This window comes from Eucyclogobius newberryi, unplaced genomic scaffold (assembly GCF_026437365.1).
Source record: "Eucyclogobius newberryi isolate DKJ021-1_F unplaced genomic scaffold, fEucNew1.0.hap1 SCAF_114, whole genome shotgun sequence".
Taxonomy (NCBI): domain Eukaryota; kingdom Metazoa; phylum Chordata; class Actinopteri; order Gobiiformes; family Gobiidae; genus Eucyclogobius; species Eucyclogobius newberryi.
The window spans coordinates 59,158-71,862 of NW_027315740.1; the positions used below are offsets into that span (position 1 = coordinate 59,158).

Sequence of the window (12,705 nt, forward strand, 5' to 3'; positions counted from 1 at the left end):
GTCCTGGTTTAGTCCTGGTTTAGTCCTGGTTTAGTCCTGGTTTAGACCTGGTTTAGTTCTGGTTTAGTCCTGGTTTAGTCCTGGTTTAGACCTGGTTTAGTCCTGGTTTAGTCCTGGTTTAGACCTGGTTTAGACCTTGTTTAGACCTGGTTTAGTCCTTGTTTAGACCTGGTTTAGTCCTGGTTTAGTCCTTGTTTAGTCCTGGTTTAGTCCTTGTTTAGACCTGGTTTAGTCCTTGTTTAGACCTGGTTTAGTCCTGGTTTGGTCCTGGTTTAGTCCTGGTTTAGTCCTGGTTTAGACCTGGTTTAGTTCTGGTTTAGTCCTGGTTTAGTCCTTGTTTAGACCTGGTTTAGTCCTGGTTTAGTCCTGGTTTAGTCCTTGTTTAGTCCTGGTTTAGTCCTTGTTTAGTCCTGGTTTAGTCCTGGTTTAGTCCTGGTTTAGACCTGGTTTAGTTCTGGTTTAGTCCTGGTTTAGTCCTGGTTTAGTCCTTGTTTAGACCTGGTTTAGTCCTTGTTTAGACCTGGTTTAGTCCTGGTTTAGTCCTGGTTTAGTCCTGGTTTAGACCTGGTTTAGTTCTGGTTTAGTCCTGGTTTAGTCCTGGTTTAGACCTGGTTTAGTCCTGGTTTAGACCTGGTTTAGACCTGGTTTAGTCCTGGTTTAGTCCTTGTTTAGACCTGGTTTAGTCCTGGTTTAGACCTGGTTTAGACCTGGTTTAGTCCTGGTTTAGTCCTGGTTTAGTCCTGGTTTAGTCCTGGTTTAGACCTGGTTTAGTTCTGGTTTAGTCCTGGTTTAGTCCTGGTTTAGTCCTTGTTTAGACCTGGTTTAGTCCTGGTTTAGTCCTTGTTTAGTCCTGGTTTAGTCCTTGTTTAGACCTGGTTTAGTCCTTGTTTAGACCTGGTTTAGTCCTGGTTTAGTACTGGTTTAGTCCTGGTTTAGTCCTGGTTTAGTCCTGGTTTAGACCTGGTTTAGTTCTGGTTTAGTCCTGGTTTAGTCCTGGTTTAGACCTGGTTTAGTTCTGGTTTAGTCCTGGTTTAGTCCTTGTTTAGTCCTGGTTTAGTCCTTGTTTAGTCCTTGTTTAGACCTGGTTTAGTCCTGGTTTAGTCCTGGTTTAGACCTGGTTTAGTCCTGGTTTAGTCCTTGTTTAGTCCTGGTTTAGTCCTGGTTTAGTCCTGGTTTAGTCCTGGTTTAGACCTGGTTTAGTCCTGGTTTAGTCCTGGTTTAGTCCTTGTTTAGTCCTGGTTTAGTCCTGGTTTAGTCCTTGTTTAGACCTGGTTTAGTCCTGGTTTAGTCCTGGTTTAGTCCTTGTTTAGACCTGGTTTAGTCCTGGTTTAGTCCTGGTTTAGACCTGGTTTAGTCCTGGTTTAGTCCTTGTTTAGACCTGGTTTAGTCCCGGTTTAGTCCCGGTTTAGTCCTTGTTTAGACCTGGTTTAGTCCTGGTTTAGTCCTGGTTTAGTCCTGGTTTAGTCCTGGTTTAGTCCTGGTTTAGTCCTGGTTTAGACCTGGTTTAGTCCTTGTTTAGACCTGGTTTAGTCCTGGTTTAGTCCTGGTTTAGTCCTGGTTTAGTCCTTGTTTAGACCTGGTTTAGTCCTGGTTTAGTCCTGGTTTAGTCCTGGTTTAGTCCTGGTTTAGTCCTGGTTTAGTCCTGGTTTAGTCCTTGTTTAGACCTGGTTTAGTCCTGGTTTAGTCCTGGTTTAGTCCTGGTTTAGTCCTGGTTTAGTCCTGGTTTAGACCTGGTTTAGTCCTGGTTTAGTCCTGGTTTAGTCCTGGTTTAGTCCTGGTTTAGTCCTGGTTTAGTCCTTGTTTAGACCTGGTTTAGTCCTGGTTTAGTCCTGGTTTAGTCCTGGTTTAGTCCTGGTTTAGTCCTGGTTTAGACCTGGTTTAGACCTGGTTTAGTCCTGGTTTAGTCCTTGTTTAGACCTGGTTTAGTCCTGGTTTAGACCTGGTTTAGACCTGGTTTAGTCCTGGTTTAGTCCTGGTTTAGTCCTGGTTTAGTCCTGGTTTAGACCTGGTTTAGTTCTGGTTTAGTCCTGGTTTAGTCCTGGTTTAGACCTGGTTTAGTCCTGGTTTAGTCCTGGTTTAGTCCTTGTTTAGACCTGGTTTAGTCCTGGTTTAGTCCTTGTTTAGTCCTGGTTTAGTCCTTGTTTAGACCTGGTTTAGTCCTTGTTTAGACCTGGTTTAGTCCTGGTTTAGTACTGGTTTAGTCCTGGTTTAGTCCTGGTTTAGTCCTGGTTTAGACCTGGTTTAGTTCTGGTTTAGTCCTGGTTTAGTCCTTGTTTAGTCCTGGTTTAGTCCTTGTTTAGTCCTTGTTTAGACCTGGTTTAGTCCTGGTTTAGTCCTGGTTTAGACCTGGTTTAGTCCTGGTTTAGTCCTGGTTTAGTCCTTGTTTAGTCCTGGTTTAGTCCTGGTTTAGTCCTTGTTTAGACCTGGTTTAGTCCTGGTTTAGTCCTGGTTTAGTCCTTGTTTAGACCTGGTTTAGTCCTGGTTTAGTCCTGGTTTAGACCTGGTTTAGTCCTGGTTTAGTCCTTGTTTAGACCTGGTTTAGTCCTGGTTTAGTCCTGGTTTAGTCCTTGTTTAGACCTGGTTTAGTCCTGGTTTAGTCCTGGTTTAGTCCTGCTTTAGTCCTGGTTTAGACCTGGTTTAGTCCTTGTTTAGACCTGGTTTAGTCCTGGTTTAGTCCTGGTTTAGTCCTGGTTTAGTCCTTGTTTAGACCTGGTTTAGTCCTGGTTTAGTCCTGGTTTAGTCCTGGTTTAGTCCTGGTTTAGTCCTGGTTTAGTCCTGGTTTAGTCCTGGTTTAGACCTGGTTTAGTCCTGGTTTAGTCCTGGTTTAGTCCTGGACTCACCTGCGATCAGAGGTCGTACTTTTCCCGTCACAGGAAGTCCTTTTCCGATTGGAGCGTTGACGAAATCCAGGAAGTCGTTCTCCGGGTGTGAAGCGTACAGATTGGCCGCTTTGCAAGTGTCAATCACGGAGCCGCCGCCCACTGCCACGTAGGCGTCGTAAAGCCCCGCCTTCGCAAACGAGATGGCGTCTTTGAAACTGAAACGAACCAAACAAACGTGACACATGAGGTCAATGTGAAGACTTCACATTGACCTTTGACCTTCTGATGTCATCACAAAGTGTCTCTGGACATGTGACTGACCATTGTGGGGACAGTGTGGACCTGCAGGGGGCAGTGTGGACCTGCAGGGGGCAGTGTGGACCTGCAGAGGACAGTGTGGACCTGCAGAGGACAGTGTGGACCTGCAGAGGACAGTGTGGACCTGCAGGGGACAGTGTGGACCTGCAGAGGACAGTGTGGACCTGCAGAGGACAGTGTGGACCTGCAGGGGACAGTGTGGACCTGCAGGGGACAGTGTGGACCTGCAGAGGACAGTGTGGACCTGCAGAGGACAGTGTGGACCTGCAGGGGACAGTGTGGACAGTGTGGACCTGCAGAGGACAGTGTGGACCTGCAGAGGACAGTGTGGACCTGCAGGGGATAGTGTGGACAGTGTGGACCTGCAGAGGACAGTGTGGACCTGCAGGGGACAGTGTGGACCTACAGAGGACAGTGTGGACCTGCAGGGGACAGTGTGGACCTGCAGGGGACAGTGTGGACCTGCAGGGGACAGTGTGGACCTGCAGAGGACAGTGTGGACCTGCAGGGGGCAGTGTGGACCTGCAGAGGACAGTGTGGACCTGCAGAGGACAGTGTGGACCTGCAGGGGGCAGTGTGGACCTGCAGGGGACAGTGTGGACCTGCAGGGGACAGTGTGGACCTGCAGGGGGCAGTGTGGACCTGCAGGGGACAGTTTGGACCTGCAGGGGACAGTGTGGACCTACAGAGGACAGTGTGGACCTGCAGAGGACAGTGTGGACCTACAGAGGACAGTGTGGACCTGCAGGGGACAGTGTGGACCTACAGAGGACAGTGTGGACCTGCAGGGGACAGTGTGGACCTGCAGAGGACAGTGTGGACCTGCAGAGGACAGTGTGGACCTGCAGGGGGCAGTGTGGACCTGCAGGGGACAGTGTGGACCTGCAGGGGACAGTGTGGACCTGCAGGGGGCAGTGTGGACCTGCAGGGGACAGTTTGGACCTGCAGGGGACAGTGTGGACCTGCAGGGGACAGTGTGGACCTGCAGGGGGCAGTGTGGACCTGCAGGGGACAGTGTGGACCTGCAGAGGACAGTGTGGACCTGCAGAGGACAGTGTGGACCTGCAGAGGGCAGTGTGGACCTGCAGGGGACAGTGTGGACCTGCAGGGGACAGTTTGGACCTGCAGGGGACAGTGTGGACCTGCAGAGGACAGTGTGGACCTACAGAGGACAGTGTGGACCTGCAGGGGACAGTGTGGACCTGCAGAGGACAGTGTGGACCTGCAGGGGGCAGTGTGGACCTGCAGGGGGCGCTCTCACCTGCCGTCTGTCGGCTCCACTCGGACTCGGTCGAAGAGGCTGAACTGGACGTTGCTTGTGGTCAGGGACTCGAGGACGGACTTGACCGGGTCCAGAGACGCCAAAGTCTGGTCCGTCATCACACACACGTTCTGAGCTCCGAGCGCCGCCACGTCCTGCAACAGAACCAGGAACTGAGGAACCAGGAACTGAGGAACCAGGAACTGAGCGCGGCAGGTGCGTGCAGGGAGCCCCTAGGGCCCTGTTAAACTCTCAAAGTAGAAATAACAGGTCATGTCACACATTTCAGCCTCTTTGAAGTATCGGCTCTTATGAGGTCATAAGGTCATGAGGTCATGTGGTCATGAGGTCATAAGGTCATGAGGTCATAATGTCATAAGGTCATACGGTCATAAGGTCATGTGGTCATAAGGTCATGAGGTCATAAGGTCATGAGGTCATAAGGTCATGAGGTCATACGGTCATAAGGTCATGTGGTCATAAGGTCATGAGGTCATAAGGTCATGAGGTCATAATGTCATAAGGTCATAAGGTCATGTGGTCATAAGGTCATGAGGTCATACGGTCATAAGGTCATGTGGTCATAAGGTCATGAGGTCATAAGGTCATGAGGTCATAATGTCATAAGGTCATACGGTCATAAGGTCATGTGGTCATAAGGTCATGAGGTCATAAGGTCATACGGTCATGTGGTCATAAGGTCATGAGGTCATAAGGTCATGAGGTCATACGGTCATAAGGTCATGTGGTCATAAGGTCATGAGGTCATAAGGTCATGAGGTCATGCAAGAGTGGCTCTCGCTTTATTCATCCATGAACACATTATTTGGAGAGTTCATAACTTCTACTGATAAACAGACCAAAGGATGTTCGGGGACCAGAGGTGAGCCAGGTATGATCCCTAAAGCTACAAGAGCAAAACAAAGGACCGCCTCACAAGCTAACGAGGCTAACGAGGCTAACAAGGCTAACAGGGCTAACAAGGCAAACAAGGCTAACGGGGCTAACAAGGCTAAAGGGGCTAACAGGGCTAACAGGCGCGGATGGCGAGAGCCCGCCTCCCAAAGCTAAACAATGCTCCGTCCTCAGTGTGGAGTCTCCAGGCCCCTCCCTCTCTGAAGGATGAGGAGAGAACGTTACAACAGGTGGCCCTTGTGATGAGTCACACACAGCACTGAATAAGTCCAGCTCCAGAATCTAATCCTTGTCCTCGTCTGTATTTAGTGTGTGTGTCTCATTGTGTGTAACGATGGTCTTATGTCCTCTTGTGTGTGTCTCATTGTGTGTAACGATGGTCTTATGTCCTCTTGTGTGTGTCTCATTGTGTGTAACGATGGTCTTATGTCCTCTTGTGTGTCTCATTGTGTGTAACGATGGTCTTATGTCCTCTTGTGTGTCTCATTGTGTGTAAAGATGGTCTTATGTCCTCTTGTGTGTGTCTCATTGTGTGTAACGATGGTCTTATGTCCTCTTGTGTGTGTCTCATTGTGTGTAACGATGGTCTTATGTCCTCTTGTGTGTGTCTCATTGTGTGTAACGATGGTCTTATGTCCTCTTGTGTGTCTCATTGTGTGTAACGATGGTCTTATGTCCTCTTGTGTGTGTCTCATTGTGTGTAAAGATGGTCTTATGTCCTCTTGTGTGTGTCTCATTGTGTCTAAAGATGGTCTTATGTCGTCTTGTGTGTGTCTCATTGTGTGTAAAGATGGTCTTATGTCGTCTTGTGTGTGTCTCATTGTGTGTAACGATGGTCTTATGTCCTCTTGTGTGTGTCTCATTGTGTGTAACGATGGTCTTATGTCCTCTTGTGTGTGTCTCAGTGTGTAACGATGGTCTTATGTCCTCTTGTGTGTCTCATTGTGTGTAACGATGGTCTTATGTCCTCTTGTGTGTGTCTCATTGTGTGTAAAGATGGTCTTATGTCGTCTTGTGTGTGTCTCATTGTGTGTAACGATGGTCTTATGTCCTCTTGTGTGTCTCATTGTGTGTAAAGATGGTCTTATGTCCTCTTGTGTGTGTCTCATTGTGTGTAACGATGGTCTTATGTCCTCTTGTGTGTGTCTCATTGTGTGTAACGATGGTCTTATGTCCTCTTGTGTGTGTCTCATTGTGTGTAACGATGGTCTTATGTCCTCTTGTGTGTCTCATTGTGTGTAACGATGGTCTTATGTCCTCTTGTGTGTGTCTCATTGTGTGTAAAGATGGTCTTATGTCCTCTTGTGTGTGTCTCATTGTGTGTAAAGATGGTCTTATGTCGTCTTGTGTGTCTCATTGTGTGTAAAGATGGTCTTATGTCCTCTTGTGTGTGTCTCATTGTGTGTAAAGATGGTCTTATGTCGTCTTGTGTGTGTCTCATTGTGTGTAAAGATGGTCTTATGTCCTCTTGTGTGTGTCTCATTGTGTGTAAAGATGGTCTTATGTCCTCTTGTGTGTGTCTCATTGTGTGTAAAGATGGTCTTATGTCCTCTTGTGTGTCTGGTCCTGCCACCTACAGGACAGGACCAGACTGCAGGAGGACACAGGCTCCGCCCCCACAATGTCGCAACAACAGGGGTTTTATTTTATTTATTTATATTATCTTTTTCAAGTTTTTTTAATGCTTTTTTTTTAAATCCAGCCTGGAACCTCGACCCTCTTGGCTCTTGGCTCTGTGGCTCTTGGTTCTGTGGCTCTTGGCTCTTGGCTCTTGGTTCTGTGGCTCTTGGCTCTTGGTTCTGTGGCTCTTGGCTCTTGGCTCTTGGCTCTTGGCTCTTGGCTCTTGGTTCTGGCCCCCCTGTATGAGTTCCTGGTGTGTTCTTTGCTGGTGCAGCTGCTGCAGCTGGTCATTCTGGTGGAGCCTCAGGCTCATCCAAAACATGCCACGCCCAGTCTGTTGGCTCCTCCCCCTTTCCACTGCACCATTTGATAAAAGAACTGAAGACTATGGAACTTTGCAGCAGTGTATGTCGGAGGTTCTGAGGTTCTCAGTATCTCAATCCTCAGTATCTCAGTTCTCAGTATCTCAGTTCTCAGTATCTCAGTTCTCAGTATCTCAGTTCTCAGTATCTCAGTATCTCAGTTCTCAGTATCTCAGTTCTCAGTATCTCAGTTCTCAGTATCTCAGTATCTCAGTTCTCAGTATTTCAGTTCTCAGTATCTCAGTATCTCAGTTCTCAGTATCTCAGTTCTCAGTATCTAAGTTCTCAGTATCTCAGTTCTCAGTATCTCAGTTCTCAGTATCTCAGTTCTCAGTATCTCAGTTCTCAGTATCTCAGTATCTCAGTTCTCAGTATCTCAGTATCTCAGTTCTCAGTATCTCAGTATCTCAGTTCTCAGTATCTCAGTTCTCAGTATCTCAGTTCTCAGTATTTCAGTATCTCAGTTCTCAGTATCTCAGTTCTCAGTATCTCAGTTCTCAGTATCTCAGTTCTCAGTATCTCAGTATCTCAGTTCTCAGTTCTCAGTATCTCAGTTCTCAGTATCTCAGTTCTCAGTATCTCAGTTCTCAGTATCTCAGTTCTCAGTATGTCAGTTCTCAGTATCTCAGTATCTCAGTATCTCAGTATCTCAGTTCTCAGTATCTCAGTTTCTCAGTATCTCAGTTCTCAGTATCTCAGTTCTCAGTATCTCAGTATCTCAGTTCTCAGTATCTCAGTTCTCAGTATGTCAGTTCTCAGTATGTCAGTTCTCAGTATCTCAGTTCTCAGTATCTCAGTATCTCAGTATCTCAGTATCTCAGTTCTCAGTATCTCAGTATCTCAGTTCTCAGTATCTCAGTATCTCAGTTCTCAATATCTCAGTTCTCAGTATCTCAGTTCTCAGTATCTCAGTTCTCAGTATCTCAGTTCTCAGTATCTCAGTTCTCAGTATCTCAGTTCTCAGTATCTCAGTATCTCAGTTCTCAGTATCTCAGTTCTCAGTATCTCAGTATCTCAGTATCAGTTCTCAGTATCTCAGTATCTCAGTACTCAGTATCTCAGTTCTCAGTATCTCAGTTCCTCAGTTCTCAGTATCTCAGTATCTCAGTTCTCAGTATGTCAGTTCTCAGTATCTCAGTATCTCAGTTCTCAGTATCTCAGTTCTCAGTATCTCAGTTCTCAGTTTCTCAGTATCTCAGTTCTCAGTATCTCAGTATCTCAGTATCTCAGTTCTCAGTATCTCAGTTCTCAGTATCTCAGTTCTCAGTATCTCAGTATCTCAGTTCTCAGTATCTCAGTTCTCAGTTCTAAGTTCTCAGTATCTCAGTATCTCAGTTTCTCAGTGTCTCAGTTCTCAGTATCTCAGTATCTCAGTTCTCAGTATCTCAGTATCTCAGTTCTCAGTATCTCAGTATCTCAGTATCTCAGTTCTCAGTTCTCAGTATATCAGTATCTCAGTTCTCAGTATCTCAGTATCTCAGTTCTCAGTATCTCAGTTCTCAGTATCTCAGTTCTCAGTATCTCAGTTCTCAGTATCTCAGTTCTCAGTATCTCAGTATCTCAGTTCTCAGTATCTCAGTATCTCAGTTCTCAGTATCTCAGTTCTCAGTATCTCAGTATCTCAGTTCTCAGTATCTCAGTATCTCAGCATTAGCCCCTTGTGGCCTCTTATGGCTTGTCTCACATCGATGAGAATTGAACATTTCCTTCACCAGGATTTACTTTCCTCATGTTGTTCTGGACCTGAAAGAAATGATTTATGCAAAACAAAATATTTTACAATTAATCTGTTGTAAAATGCTACTTTGCCTGGACTGAGCATTCTGACCTCCTCTGACCTCCTCTTCAGGCTCTGACCTCCTCTGACCTCCTCTTCAGGCTCTGACCTCCTCTTCAGGCTCTGACCTCCTCTGACCTCCTCTCTGACCTCCTCTGACCTCCTCTTCAGGCTCTGACCTCCTCTTACCTCCTCTCTGACCTCCTCTCTGACCTCCTCTGACCTCCTCTCCGACCTCCTCTTCAGGCTCTGACCTCCTCTTACCTCCTCTCTGATCTCCTCTCTGACCTCCTCTGACCTCCTCTGACCTCCTCTCCGACCTCCTCTTCAGGCTCTGACCTCCTCTTCAGGCTCTGACCTCCTCTCTGACCTCCTCTTCAGGCTCTGAACCTCCTCTGACCTCCTCTTCAGGCTCTGACCTCCTCTCTGACCTCCTCTTCAGGCTCTGACCTCCTCTGACCTCCTCTCTGACCTCCTCTGACCTCCTCTCTGACCTCCTCTGACCTCCTCTGACCTCCTCTGACCTCCTCTGACCTCCTCTTCAGGCTCTGACCTCCTCTTACCTCCTCTCTGACCTCCTCTCTGACCTCCTCTGACCTCCTCTCCGACCTCCTCTTCAGGCTCTGACCTCCTCTTACCTCCTCTCTGATCTCCTCTCTGACCTCCTCTGACCTCCTCTGACCTCCTCTCCGACCTCCTCTTCAGGCTCTGACCTCCTCTTCAGGCTCTGACCTCCTCTCTGACCTCCTCTTCAGGCTCTGAACCTCCTCTGACCTCCTCTTCAGGCTCTGACCTCCTCTCTGACCTCCTCTTCAGGCTCTGACCTCCTCTGACCTCCTCTCTGACCTCCTCTGACCTCCTCTGACCTCCTCTCTGACCTCCTCTGACCTCCTCTGACCTCCTCTCCGACCTCCTCTTCAGGCTCTGACCTCTTCTTCAGGCTCTGACCTCCTCTTCAGGCTCTGACCTCCTCTTCAGGCTCTGACCTCCTCTGACCTCCTCTGACCTCCTCTTCAGGCTCTGACCTCCTCTCTGACCTCCTCTTCAGGCTCTGACCTCCTCTGACCTCCTCTGACCTCCTCTGACCTCCTCTCCGACCTCCTCTTCAGGCTCTGACCTCCTCTTCAGGCTCTGACCTCCTCTGACCTCCTCTCTGACCTCCTCTGACCTCCTCTGACCTCCTCTCTGACCTCCTCTGACCTCCTCTGACCTCCTCTCTGACCTCCTCTGACCTCCTCTCCGACCTCCTCTTCAGGCTCTGACCTCCTCTTCAGGCTCTGATCTCCTCTGACCTCCTCTTCAGGCTCTGACCTCCTCTGACCTCCTCTCTGACCTCCTCTGACCTCCTCTGACCTCCTCTCTGACCTCCTCTGACCTCCTCTCTGACCTCCTCTGACCTCCTCTCCGACCTCCTCTTCAGGCTCTGACCTCCTCTTCAGGCTCTGACCTCCTCTGACCTCCTCTTCAGGCTCTGACCTCCTCTGACCTCCTCTCTGACCTCCTCTGACCTCCTCTGACCTCCTCTCTGACCTCCTCTGACCTCCTCTGACCTCCTCTCTGACCTCCTCTGACCTCCTCTCTGACCTCCTCTGACCTCCTCTCCGACCTCCTCTCCAGGCTCTGACCTCCAGGTCTTTGGTCACTTCGTGGACGACACATTTGTGACAATCAAGAAACACGAGCTGGAGCTTCTCAGAGCACATGAGGACCTGAGCCTCAGGTCTACAAGAGAAGACCTAAGGAGAAGACCTAAGGAGAAGACCTAAGGAGAAGACCTAAGGAGAAGACCTAAGGAGAAGACCGAAGGAGAAGACCGAAGGAGAAGACCGAAGGAGAAGACCTAAGGAGAAGACCTAAGGAGAAGACCTAAGGAGAAGACCTAAGGAGAACCGCTTGGTCTTTCTAGATTGTTCCACCATCAGAGGACGAGAAGCTCCAGATGAAGTTTAAAGGAAACACAGGAGCTGCTCTGGCTCTGACCACAGCGCCTCCTGCAGCGCCTCCTGCAGCGCCTCCTGCAGCGCCTCCTGCAGCGCCTCCTGCAGGTGTTCAGGACATTACAGCGCTTCATGGTGGGCGGGGCCTGATGACCCTCGCCATGTTCTTCCTGTGCCTTTAAGAGCTGGACTCTCCTCGATTGGTCAGCTCGTGGACGTGTTTGGTCACATGACATGGAGCTGTAGGTTCTTTGGAGAACATAGTTAGGGGAGATGATGGTTCTATGCCCTGACCACTGACCACTGACACCTGACCACTGACCACTGACACCTGACCACTGACACCTGACCACTGACACCTGACCACTGACACCTGACCACTGACACTTGACCACTGACCACTGACACCTGACCACTGACACCTGACCACTGACACCTGACACCTGACCACTGACACCTGACCACTGACCACTGACACCTGACCACTGACACCTGACCACTGACACTTGACCACTGACACCTGACCACTGACCACTGACACCTGACCACTGACACCTGACCACTGACACTTGACCACTGACACCTGACCACTGACACCTGACCACTGACACTTGACCACTGACACCTGACCACTGACACCTGACCACTGACACCTGACCACTGACACCTGACACCTGACCACTGACACCTGACCACTGACACCTGACCACTGACACCTGACACCTGACCACTGACACCTGACCACTGACACCTGACCACTGACCACTGACACCTGACCACTGACACCTGACCACTGACACCTGACCACTGACACCTGACCACTGACCACTGACACCTGACCACTGACACCTGACCACTGACACCTGACCACTGACACCTGACCACTGACACCTGACCACTGACACCTGACCACTGACCACTGACACCTGACCACTGACACCTGACCACTGACCACTGACACCTGACCACTGACCACTGACACCTGACCACTGGACGAGCGTTTTCCAAAGTGACACATATTTTATGTTTGAAGAGAAAAGGACAGACTGACCATTCCAATCTCTCTGGACACTCCAGCTCCATATCTGATGTTAGAGCTCGCCATCTGCAACACAACCAGAAGCGGGTCAGGGTCGTGTCAGGTCAGGGTCAGGTCAGGGTCAGGTCAGGTCAGGTCAGGTCAGGGTCAGGTCAGGTCAGGTCAGGGTTGGGTCAGGGTCAGGTCAGGGTCATGTCAGGGTTGGGTCAGGACTCACCTCAAAGGCGTAGTCGGTCTTCCTCACGGTGCAGGCAGCAGCAGCTCCTGAACAAAACCACACCCTTTATTAGGCCCGAGCGCCACAAGCTGCGAGAGGCCTATTAATCTCGTAAGGCCGTGCGAAGCACGGCTGCGAAAGTGCGCACGTAGTGCGCACGAAATCGCGCTCGCCCACTTCTAAACACTCACTAACGCACTCCTCCACTCACTAATACTAATTAGTTGTAGGAAAATGGAACATTACCGTTGTAAACGGGCGAAGCCCGTGCAAAAGTGCGCACTCGTCATCCCCATATAAAGCACTCATTTGCGCTAAGTAGCTCACAAATACGTTCCCCATCTCTTGCATGTTCCGTTCATATAAACATGTGATGCCAAAATGTAACATTATTACTGTTTAGAGGGCCAAAAACACAAAGTGGGCGGAGCCCACTC

General features: G+C 49.2%; 1 protein-coding gene across 1 annotated transcript in view; it reads right to left on the bottom strand.

Moving 5' to 3' along the window:
- The window catches only part of adhfe1 (alcohol dehydrogenase iron containing 1), a 29,727-nt gene that overhangs the window by 11,290 nt on the left and 5,732 nt on the right, over positions 1 to 12,705 (bottom strand). Inside the window, exons 3-6 of the mRNA XM_072440197.1 lie at positions 12,269 to 12,315; positions 12,064 to 12,117; positions 4,402 to 4,556; positions 2,841 to 3,037 (exon numbers count right to left, since the gene is read on the bottom strand). Of these exons, the coding sequence (XP_072296298.1) occupies positions 2,841 to 3,037; positions 4,402 to 4,556; positions 12,064 to 12,117; positions 12,269 to 12,315 (453 nt within the window). The remainder of the gene's footprint in view (positions 1 to 2,840; positions 3,038 to 4,401; positions 4,557 to 12,063; positions 12,118 to 12,268; positions 12,316 to 12,705) is intronic.